The sequence below is a fragment of the Rhinopithecus bieti genome, unplaced genomic scaffold, assembly GCF_001698545.2.
Source record: "Rhinopithecus bieti isolate Rb0 unplaced genomic scaffold, ASM169854v2 scaffold_55680, whole genome shotgun sequence".
In the NCBI taxonomy this organism is placed as follows: Eukaryota; Metazoa; Chordata; class Mammalia; order Primates; family Cercopithecidae; genus Rhinopithecus; species Rhinopithecus bieti.
The window spans coordinates 135,782-148,695 of NW_016821593.1; the positions used below are offsets into that span (position 1 = coordinate 135,782).

A 12,914-nucleotide genomic window follows, 5' to 3' on the forward strand; every position below is an offset into this window, starting at 1 on the left:
CACTTCTCAAAAGAAGACATTTATGCAGCCAACAGACACATTAAAAAAATGCTCATCATCACTGGGCATCAGAGAAATGCAAATCAAAACCACAGTGAGATACTATCTCACGCCAGTTAGAATGGCGATCATTACAAAGTCAGGAAACAGGTGCTGGAGAGGATGTGGAGAAATAGGAACACTTTTACACTGTTGTTGGGACTGTAAACTAGTTCAACCATTGTGGAAGACAGTGTGGCGATTCCTCAAGGATCTAGAACTAGAAATACCATTTGACCCAGCGATCCCATTACTGGGTATACCCAAAGGATTATAAATCATGCTGCTATAAAGACACATGCACACATATGTTTATTGTGGCACTATGCACAATAGCAAAGACTTGGAACCAACCCAAATGTCCATCAATGACAGACTGGATTAAGAAAATGTGGCACATATACACCATGGAATACTATGCAGCCATAAAAAAGGATGAGTTCATGTCCTTTGTAGGGACATGGAAGAAGCTGAAAATCATCATTCTCAGTAAACAATCGCAAGGACAGAAAACCAAACACCGCATGTTCTCACTCATAGGTGGGAATTAAACAATGGGAACACTTGGACACAGGAAGGGGAACATCACACACCAGGGTCTGTCGTGGGGTGGGGGGAGTAGGGAGGGATAGCATTAGGAGATATACCTAATGTAAATGACAAGTTAATGGGTGTAGCACACCAGCATGGCACATGTATACATATGTAACAAACCTGCATGTTGTGCACGTGGACCCTATAACTTAAAGTATGATAAAAAAAATTTGAAAAAAAAAATAATAATCTTATTCATTATAACTAAAGCAATTCTTCATAGAACTTTTTATGCTAAACACAATATAAACTTTTTGCTCATTGACAGAATTGTAAGTCAGTTATTATAAAATGTTTGGAAAATTTAGATATATACTAATTTTTTGTATATCCACGAAAGGGGTATAAAGATTAAGTAAATCTACTAATATCTTATAGCTGCTTAGTAACAGCTATAAGAATACATGAAACTCCTTATGACATGCCCTTTTTCATACCAATGCTGCTATGAAAATATGAATTAAGACTCACATATTGAAATCACATTTAAGAAATGCTTCTATTTCCTATGTGTATTTGACTCACAAAAATGGGATATCATAATCATTTTAAATTATTAAGATATTTTCCTCCGAAAATATTCTTTACTTGGATTCCCAAATACTTGTCATTGAATTCAGAAACAAAGATAAGAATATATCCAAGTGTTGATGAAATATCATCCTATCTTAATTAGGTCATCTTCAAAGGCATTTAAAGGCATGATTTGAAGGCATTACTAGAAAATTCCTCATTCCCAGGTGAAAGAGGCAGGAAGCTAAAGGTCAGGAAACCTAGTTCTAGGCCAAACTCAGCTTTGTACTAAAGGTTATCCTCCTAAGTCATTCATTTAAATTATTTGTTCCATCAGTTTTCTTATGCATACCTTAGTTGCCTCATATATAGCAACTCTTGTTGCCCTCTAGATTGTTATAAGGTTCAAACCGATCAGTAGAAAAAATAATTATAAGAAGAATCTGAAAAGCTATAAGTTCTATAAAATGAAAATTATCCTTGTTTTATGTTATTAGCTGCTGATTCTACCAATTGCATTGATACTATTTAACCTACTAGTGTAAGATCAATTTTTTGCAAGTTTTCACAGGATGTATGCCACCAATAGAGCCAAGATACTTTTAGTACAAATTTTTATGCTCTTGGGTAATGTTATGGTGACTATTTTTTTAAAATCCTGAATTGGTATACTTTTTTCCCTTTTTGTCAATACTTGAGGAATAGAACAAGAATTCTAACTAGAGTGAATTAATACAGAGAACTTGTGGAGGAAAATGTTATTTAACAAAAAAAAGAATAATTGTTTCAGACATGCTGTTCTTTATGGCTTTATTAAAAGCTGCTCTAAGCTGACGCATTTGCATTTGGACTAGTCATAGTCTCCCTATTAAGTGAAGCTACTGGATTGGTTTTTTGTTTTATTCTGTTTTCCTTGTCTGAACAGTTTTCCAGTGATAAATGTTCAAGTGCCTCAGTTTTGCAGAACAGCACCAATTAAGTTATGGACATCTACCCAATGCTGCCAAGATTTTAGCAGTTTAAAGAAGTGAAATAAATTAGTCTAGCTATCTTCAACACTCTGTTTTCTTATAAATCATTTAGAGTATGTCCTTTGGAGAATATTCATACTGTGGCTCTTAGCAATTATAATTGCCTGCCTACCATTGTCTGTTTACATCTGTCTGCCCAACTAGATTATAACCTCCTCAAGAGCAGGTTGCCATTCAAGGCCAACATTATTCTTTGTGATATTCCTAGGACTCTGCTGTGGTACCTAGTACTTAGGGGATTCTCAGTAAATATTTGTTGGCTTGAATTCATGAACAAGATTATGCTACACAATTACATTGTTGCTACATATTGAAAACAATAATAATAGTTCGAGGTATGGAAAAGTCAGATAGGTATGAAAAGGTGAAGACTTCTTATTGTTAATTGTGTATATCTAGCACAAGGCCCAAGACACAGCAGGCCCTCATAAATATGAAATTTATCTATTAAGTTCTGTCCAAGTGACTGTGCTCACCATTTTTGCTCTTCACCTTAATGTATGAACTTGAGTCCTAGGAAACGTCACCAAAGTAGTGAAGGTCAAATAAGTAAGAATGATAAATTATCGTCTGAAAGCTATCATGTTTCTTTATCTGTATTCTACCTTTTTTGCTTCAGGAGATTTTAGTGTGTGGCCATTCCTTAGAAGTGAATATAACAACAAACCTGGACTTCTTCCTAAGTGTGGCTCAAGTTCAACTCTTACATCAGTTAATAGTAGCAAATATGACTGGACTGGAACCATCAAACAAGGCTGCGGAGGTAACTGTTACCTGATTTTGATCAGGCTTACTGCACTTGTTCCAACTTTACGTTCACTGCAGGAAAACTATAATTAAGCTGACTGCTTTCTGCTTAATTATTCTGTATTTAACTTTATTCAAAATATAGTCATAAATCATTTTGGATTGTTATTCTTTATTTTAGAAATTTGTTTGGTCTCTATTCCTCTTATTTATCATGTACTTTTGCAAAATTGCTATGGACTGACCTCAGAGGAACCTCTGTTATATACATAATTTTATTGCCCTGCTGAAATTATAAAGTATGATGCGAGAATCCTGGTATAGCTTTCATTTACTTGGATACATTACAGTAATAAGGCCTCTTTTGGAAGTGAACTTTCTAAGAGTTATATGGGAATATCTTCAATAAATAACTTGTAAAGCATTCGTTTCCCATGCTCAGTGGGAAATGAATGGACACAATCATAAAAGTTGAATGCCTACCTAGAATTTTAATTTTGATCCGGTGTTCATTGGAAGCCTGTATTGTAACCACAAAGTATGTCAGCAAGAAACAAAGAAAGCTATTTGTTAGATTCTTCTCAAGATATATTTTCTTCGCATTTTGTTTCCACATTTCTCTAACATTTTGCACTTAGAATAAATATTTTATAAAAACTCAGGTGAACAAACTGTTTATATATGAAAAAGATGTTGCTTTTATTTTGTCATGAGTTGTAAAGAAGGCTTAAAGTTCTGTTTAGTAAGAAGATAGGAAATGAAGAGGAATTTAGGTCTTTCAAGTCAACGCTGTTTCCGTTCTGCCACAGATTGGGTATTATAACTGCAACATGATTCTTTCAGTCTTCTTTATTTAAAAAAAATTATTTTAAAATGATAAATCTTTTATCTTTTGTAAATGGAGATTTTCTAATGTAATCATCCTTTACTAGTCATGGTATCTATTTATTCAATACCTATTGTAAAAGGACTTTAGAACTACATATTTTCCACAATATTAACTTTTTAAATATACATTAGGGAATCCATAAAAGTGTAATTATATGACATCAAAATAAGCAAATTAAAAAATACTTCCCATACATTTTCGATGAGGCCTCTGAAGCACGTTGAGTTGGATAAAAGTAAATTACATTCCTATATTATTTGTGCCAATTTTGTGAATGTCTCCTATCAAAGAAATCTAACTCTCAGATCACTGATTGTTTTAGAAATTCATATAACTTAGCAAATTGGTTATTAACTATTTACATACTTTTAATGCCTCTTAGGGGGATCAATTTCAGTAAATAAAGGGATACTGGGAGTTACTCACTATCCCTCCCTGAATATTGAATCATTACTGACAGTTCCATAAACTGAATAGGCATTGTTTTCTTCTGCTTTAAAAAGGTATCTATGGCTATGTGTTTCTCCTTAGATATCATGTTGCAAGTACAGATGACATGAATGTTTTTAAATGGTTAAAATGGTAAATTTTATGTTATGTATATATATAACAATTAAAAATACAGGCTATATAATAATAAAGGACTGTTTGGACCTTTTCCCAACCCTGGTGGGACATATCTGTAAAAACTTCAGTATTTTAGAAAAGACCTACAGTGCACTGGAAGAATATGATTCAATTTTTAAATTATTAGCAGAACTCATATTTGATAGTTTATGAATATAAAGATATTTTAGTTACATAGAATACTCTGTAATAAGTCAAGGGTATATTTTGAAAGGGCTGGTTGACTGCCTTTAGTGTGGTTTCACAACCACACTACCACAATTTTTTTTTTTTTTTTTGGAGACAGAGTCCTGCATTGTTGCCTGGGCTGGAGTGCAGTGGTACAATCTCAGCTCACTGTAACCTCCACCTCCCAGGTTCAAACGATTCTCCTGCCTCAGCCTCCCAGGTAGCTGAGATTATAGGTGCCTGCTACCACGCCCAGCTAATTTTTAGTAGAGACAGGGTTTTACCAGCCTGGTCTCCAACTTGTGACCTCGTGATCCACCCTCCTCGGCCTCCTGAAGTGCTGGGATTACAGGCATAAGCCACCATGCCTGACCTTTCTTTTTTTTTTTTTTTGATATGGAGTCTCACTCTGTTGCCCAGGCTGGAGTGCCATCGTGGCTCACTGCAACCTCCACCTCCTGGGTTCAAGCGATTCTCCTGCCTCAGAGTCCCAAGTAGCTGGGATTACAGGCACGTGTCACCATACCCAACTAATTTTTGTATTTTTAGTAGAGACGTGATTTCACAAAGTTGGCCAGGTTTGTCTTGAACTCCCGACCTCAGGTAATCTGGCCCCCTCGGCCTCCCAAAGTGCTGAGATTACAGGCGTGAGCTACTGTGCGCAGCCAAGAATTTTTTTAAAAAATTCTGTTTGAGAACAAAAGAAAAATAGGAAAATTAAACCTGGCTAACTTATTGGGAAAATGGAGGAAGATACATATGTTAGTATGTATAATATAATCCTGACATTATAAACAAATACTATTTCATAGGAATTATGGATTAATAATGAGAATCCCATTTATCAGGTTTTCTAGAAGGCACCCTGTGAATTGTAGACCAGTAAATATCAAATCTGTTCTAAATCCACCATCTGATACTATATTGATACAACATACTTCTATAAGAAGAAATTATGTATATTTGATGTGATACATATTTTTTTTTCTTTTCTTTGTTTTTTTTCTTGTTTAGTAAAGATGGGGTTTCACCATATTGCCCAGGCTGGTCTTGAACTCCTGGCCTCAAGGGATCCATCTGCCTTGGCTTCCCAAACTGCTGGGATTACAGGCGTGAGCCACCACATCTGGCCTAATATAGTATGTTTTTTAAAGGTGTTAACGTTTTCAGACAACCTTTTGCAATATTTATTTGAAAGATTAATTTTGGCTGGGAGCATAGTGGCTCACACCTGTAAACCCAACACTGGGAGGCTGAGGTGGGTGGATTGCTTGAGCCCAGGAGTTCACAATCAGCCTGGGCAGCATGGTGAGACCCCATCTCTACAAAAAAAAAAAATTAAAAATTAGTTGCTTGTGGTGGTGTGTGCCTGTAGTCCCAGCTACTCGGGAGGCTGAGGTGGGAGGATCACTTGAGCCCCAGAGGTGAAGTGAGCTGTGGTGGTGCCACTCCACTCCAGCATGGGTGACAGAGCAAGAGACCCTGTCTCAAAAAAAATAAAAGGAAGATTAAACATTATTCAAGAATAATCAAGAATAATATCACTTGGGAGGCCAAGGTGCGGGCAGATTGCTTGAGCATAGGAGTTCAAGACCAGCCTGGACAACATGGCAAAACTGCATCTCTACAACAGCAGCAAACCCCCCCCCCCCCCCACCCCCCCCCCCACACACAAATTAGGCAGACATGGCACGTTCCTTTAGTCTCTGCTACTTGGGGGCTGAGGCAGGAGGACCACTTGAACCTGGGAGGTAGAGGCTGCAGTGAGCCGAGATGACACCATTGCACTCCAACCAGGTAACAAAGTGAGACCCTGTCTCAAAAAAAAAAGTGTAATAGGATAGTGGGATTATGTATTAGTGGAGGAAACATGTATTCAATAAACAAAGGGGAAAAAATGAGCATATCTTTGGAACTAGAAGTGAAAACCATAGGGTAATCTGAGGATTCTTGCCAGAACCAATATTTAATATTAAGTTTAATTAAAATGACAGCTAACACATAATGAAATTTACTAGTTCACAGCCAAAATGACTGGATGATGGATTAGGAAAATTCTGTCCCACATTAAACAAAAATTTTCCAATATTGTTGCTCTGAAAAATGTGTTTTAGATGAGGTGAGGCCACTAGACCAATGGACCTGTATTTGTACTGTTAGATTTTCACTGTCCCCTTCAAGTACTATAATTTCCATGATTTCTAGCTCCCAGAATATTTAGTTTCTGCCTTTAAATGAACCTTGTTTCTCTGTACATACAGGTTGAGTCCCTTATCTGAAAACACAAAATTCGAAATGCTTCACTGAGCATTTTCTTTGAGGGTTATGTCATGTTAATACTCAAAAAATTTCAGATTTTGGAGCATTTTGGATTTTGAATTTTCAGATTAAGGATACTCAACCTGTGTTATGACAGGCTGAGAAATTACATAAAAGAAACAGGAATTTAATATTCAAAAACAAAATGCATTCCATATTACAAAGTACATGTCCTTCCTTATCTAGCTCGCTGCAAAAGTTCACCATCCCATTCTATATTTCATGTCTCCATGACATCTGTATCTAGAGAACTAGTACAACAGGCACGTTATTTGGGATTCTTACATGTTAGTTCCCTGCCTTTTACGTGAGGTGAGAGTCCACCTTTTGGATACCTTAACAGCCAAAGCCAAATTTACAATTGTAAGTTCACTCCCAAAACAAAGCTCCACTACTCAGCCTTGATTTCTTAACCAGTGTTTAACAGGACTGTGGTTGACACAATTGGTTTACGCTTCAGAAGGTTCTTCACCTTCTTACAAGGTAGTCTTAGTCTCAAAAAGTCCATTAGTTTATTTATTATAATATGGCTTTATTTTTATCAAATTAGTAAATGAATTTTAACAACCAAAATTTGCTAATGAAATACATCAAAGTAGCACCAATCCCTGATACCCCACCTCATCCTGCCTGATAGTCAGCCACTCTTTATGAGCTGTTTATTCAAGTATTTATCTCCATGTTTCTAAATAACCTGAATGGACTATCATTTCTTGATTCACTGTTACCATATTCACTTGCTATTTGTTGTAAATAAGGATTCTATCTCTTTTGCACTTCCTTTCTACACTTCCATCTTCCCAGTATTCTTATATCATATTCTTTTTTGTCAATCTTAATTGTTTTCATTTTAAAGATGATATAAATATTGTTCATTGCTTAGTGAATTAATGTAGTGTGATAATATTTCCTGTCATTATACTTTTTTGTTTTTATTGAAGTTACTCATTGCCACAATTTCTATTTACTCGTTTTTTTTAAAATCTCTGTATCTTCCCTGTCGCTAACCCACACCCCATTCCTATCAATGGCTGTACCATAATTCCTCGCAATTTAATTTTTCACACTGTAAAACTTATCAGATAGCATCACCTCTGCTTTCCCCCCGAGAGCCATTTTCCTGAAGTTCTTTTCTGCCTTCTCGGTTCTGGGTCTGTTAGTTCTCTAGACCTGCTGCACACTTGGCATAAAAGAGCCAGATGACAGAAGATTGTGATTTGAGGTTGGTGTAAACAATGTTAGAGAAAATCTAGGTATCAATAAAATAATGTGTTCTTCTATTAATATAAGTTAGTAAATTGACCAGTATCTTTATTCTATCATTCTAAAGTATTAAGTATTATTATTTACTACATTAAAAAGTATAATGGTATAGAAAAATGTTGTCTGGCTAATATAATCTACTTGGATATTAAAAAAAAATTTTATAAAACAAAATAATGCATTGGGCTTTTTTGCTATGAACTGTCCTTGAGCTTATGCCATATGAAGTGATGGTAGAGGTTGTTTGGGGTGGTATTATTACTGTTTTAACTTAGAAATAATCTGTTTTGTAGTTGTGCTTCATTTTAGGAATAGAAATTCTTGTCTTTTAGTTGAAAGTGAAAAATTCAGGACATTCTTGACCAAACTAAGGATTGTGAGAAATAATTAGAAATAGGAACTTGAAGGTAAAGAAGAAGGAAAGGGACTTTAAGTGTGTGGTAGCATAATAACAGATGTCTTCTGGAATAGAATTTCAGGTAAGATGAGGGATATAGAGGAAATGAATACCCAAAATGTGTGTGGGTAAAGGGGGTTTTGGAGAGGAAACTGAGACTAGCGTGAGGGAGTATGTTGATTTTCTGGTCTGTCTTGCTGCTTTCTTTCTTGAGGTAGTCATGAATGGAAAAGGCCAGATCAGAGGCTACATATTTCTATATTTAGGAAACGAGATGGGAATTTTGGACAATGTGCATAGGGTGACCTCCCATTGGTGTTGCTATGCTGAGTATTTTGTTTCCTATCAGAGGCACCTGGATATACTACTTGTAACCAGGCAATAAACACAGGTTCCAATAAAATATGGATTCAAGCAGAGCCTTAAATGGACAAGAGGGGCTGTGACGGAATACCTCAAATTTCTTAAAATCTAGGCCTGGAAAAGATATTAAGTATTTTACTGCCTATCTTCTCCAAGCGAAGGATTTCTTAGGTACAGTGAACTCTCACATCTATCACAATTTTAGTTAGGCCTTGTCAATGTTAAAATTAGTGTAATTTTCTCCTGATAAACACGCTTGTGCTGAGACAGGAAAACATCACAATTGCCTCAAAGTAGATGTAAGACATCAAGAAGACAATAAAATTTTAAAATTTTCAGCCATGATGATGTTTATCCATATAGATTTCTTTACTGGAAATCCAGTAAATGCATTAAGTTTTCCTCAGGCTCTAGTAAACTGTCTATGCTAGTCTTATTAGGCATTGTTCATTGAGAGCTTACTATATGCCAGATACACTGTCTATAGTGTGACAGAGGTTTGAAAAAGAAATACACTATGGTCTCTGCCCTTTAGGTTTTTATAATCTGGTTGGGAAGTAAAGCATAGACAAATGGAGTGATAACTAAGAACACAGAGTAGTATATGAAGTATTAAATATACTCTATGGAAAATTAGACTTATGAGTCCAGGGAAGAAAGAGAAAGCTTTAGGCCAGGTGATCAATGATCTAGCTTCATGGAGAAGTGGAATACATAGAAAAGAATAGCCTATTTATTTATTCAATAAATATTGAATGCCTCCTATGTGTCAAATACTATTATGGATACTAAGGTGACAGCATTAAACAAAAGAGGTAACATTTCTGCTTTCAGGTCTAATGCGCAATATTTAGTAGGGAAGACAGACAATAATAAATATTTGGAACTACCTTAAAATATAAATACATCTACTCATGTGCAGAGATTATATAACTTTACATTTTCTGTAACTGATTTAATCTTTCTTACAAGCCTAAACTTCATTTAGATTAAGGATGTTGGTTGTTAGAGAAGAGAAGCAGTAGGGGGGTATACATTAAATTTGCCATCAATAAAAAATAGTTTCAACGTGGAGAAATAGCATGAATAAAGACATGGAGTTTTCTACGCATTAGGATTTTTTGGTAGGACAGTGAAAAAAAATTAATCTTTCTAGAGTGAAGGAACTGTGCAGAGAAATAATGGAAGATACACTAAGAAGTGTGTATTTAATCATGGTCAGTCGAGAACCAAAGTTTATAGACGTGAATGAATGGGATGACATAGAAGAAATGGTTTTTAATGAAATTTGTTATGCTTAGTCTTTTTTGGCAAAGGATTTGAAGTGGCATTCAATAAAACATAAGAAATGAAAACTGGCCGGGCGCGGTGGCTCAAGCCTGTAATCCCAGCACTTTGGGAGGCCGAGACGGGCGGATCACAAGGTCAGGAGATGGAGACCATCCTGGCTAACACAGTGAAACCCCATCTCTACTAAAAAATACCAAAACTAGCTGGGCGAGGTGGCGGGCGCCTGTAGTCCCAGCTACTCGGGAAGCTGAGGCATGAGAATGGCCTGAACCCGGGAGGCGGAGCTTGCAGTGAGCTGAGATCCGGCCACTGCACTCCAGCCTGGGCGACAGAGCGAGACTCCCGTCTCAAAAAAAAAAAAAAAAGAAAGAAATGAAAACTGCAGACTAATATCTCTGGAGAATATGGATGCAACAATTCTCAACAAAATGCTAGCAAACAGAATCCAGCAACATAGAAAGAATTATACACTATAGCCACATGGGATTACCCAGAAATGCAAGGTTGGTTTGACATCTGAAAATCTATTAATGTAAAGCACTATATCAGTAGAATTTTTTAAGTCGTATGATAATCTCAATAAATGAAAAAAAATTTTGATGAAATCCAATACCCTTTCATAATAAAAACATGCAACAAACTAGGAATAGAAAGGAGCTTATTCAACTTGATAAATTACAGTTATGAAAAACTCACAATTATCATCATAGTTGATGATAAAAGACTAAGATACTTTCCCCTGAAATCAACAATAAGACAAGAATGTCTGCTTACATCACTTCTGTTCAACACTGTACTGGAGGTTCTAGTTGGAGTAATTAATTTCACCCAGTATGCTTCCAATCCCTTACTCTGTTTAACTTTATAAGCAAAAACTGATCATACTGAGGTCCTCTTACAGAATCAGAGACTCTTAGAACTGTCAGGTACTTCAGAAATTGTGTTATTTAATTATCATTCATTAGCCCACGTGAGAGTGAAACTCTGCTCAGCCTCCTGCTTCCGTCCATGAGCCTTCTTGCACTTCCCCACTTCTCTTTTCAGTGGACACAACCAGAAAACCTCAAGTATCCTCTGAGTTTGACAGAAATGGGAGAGGGTATAAGCTTGATGCCATATTAAGCAGTTTTCCATTGGATGAGGAAAGCCTAACTTCCTGTTTCTTAAAACAGGACAGCTTCCTGTTTCTTGAATTTCTTCCTCATAACTTCTTTTCTTAAATCCAGGTGATTTTTCTGATGGAATCCTTGCTAGAAAGCTAAGTTAAGGCCTCAGAGCTGTTCATTTATTTGCCATCCACCCTTTACAAAATTCTTAGACTGGGTCAGTCAGCAGTTTATGCACTTAACTCACTGTTAATACAGGGCACCCAAACATTTATAGAAGAGGAAGATTCAACATAGCAGTGTCTAATACCTGAGTCATCCCATCTTGCCAACTTGTCTAATCCTTCTTAATGAGTCTTGCTTTCTGTCCCCCTATTTTTCTGTTGTGGCCTGACTTTTAATATAAGGCTGATTCTGAATCAGATTAATCAAATGCATGTTAAATTTGAGTGGTGGCTTTGTGAGGAGAGGGAAAAGATGGGTCAGTAAACCCTAAACCACAGAGCAATTATTTTGCACAGCTTTGGAAGTAAAGTGCTTTTCAACAAATGAAGAAACAGTCCATGCTCGTGGATGGGAAGAATCAATATTGTGAAAATGGCCATACTGCCCAAAGTAGTTAATAGTTTCAATGCTATTCCCGTTAAACTATCATTGACAGTCTTCCCAGAATTAGAAAAAAAAACTATATTTTTTTTTACTTTAAGTTCTAGGGTACATGTGCACAACGTGCAGCTTTGTTACATGTATATACATGTGCTGTGTTGGTTTGCTGCACCCATTAACTCATCATTTACATAAGGTATTTCTCCTAACACTATCCCTCCTCCATGCCCCCACCCCATGACAGGCCCCAGTGTGTGATGTTCCTCACCCTGTGTCCAAGTGTTCTCATTGTTCAATTCCCACCTATGAGTGAGAACATGCCACGTTTGGTTTTCTGTCCTTGTGATAGTTTGCTCAGAACGATGGTTTCCAGCTTCATCCATGTTGCTGCAAAGGACATGAACTCATCCTTTTTTATGACTGCATAGTATTCCATGGTATGTATGTGCCACCTTTTCTTAATCCAGTCTGTCATTGATGGACATTTGGGTTGGTTCCAAGTCTTTGCTATTGTGCATAGTGCCACAATAAACATATGTGTGCATGTGTCTTTATAGTAGCATGATTTATAATCTTTTCAGTATATATCCAGTAATGGAATCACTGGGTCAAATGGTATTTCTAGTTCTAGATCCTTGAGGAATCGCCACACTGTCTTCCACAATGGTTGAGCTAGTTTACAGTCCCACCAACAGTGTAAAAGTGTTCCTATTTCTCCACATCCTCTCCAGCACCTGTTGTTTCCTGACTTTTAAATGATCTCCATTCTAACTGGTGTGAGATGGTATCTCATTGTGGTTTTGATTTGCATTTCTCTGATGACCAGTGATGATGAACATTTTTTTATGTGTCTGTTGGCTGCATGAATGTCTTCTTTTGAGAAGTGTCTGTTCATATCCTTTCCCCACTATTTGATGGGGTTCTTTGATTTTTTCTTGTAAATTTGTTTCACTTCTTTGTAG

General features: G+C 36.4%; 1 protein-coding gene across 1 annotated transcript in view; it reads left to right on the top strand.

Annotated features, from left to right (window-relative positions):
- LOC108520897 (vacuolar protein sorting-associated protein 13B-like) overlaps nucleotides 1-12,914 on the top strand; it is a gene marked incomplete at its 3' end in the record, with an annotated part of 201,096 nt that overhangs the window by 119,201 nt on the left and 68,981 nt on the right. The window contains exon 10 of the mRNA XM_017860455.1: nucleotides 2,797-2,940. Coding sequence (XP_017715944.1) covers nucleotides 2,797-2,940 — 144 coding nt within the window. The remainder of the gene's footprint in view (nucleotides 1-2,796; nucleotides 2,941-12,914) is intronic.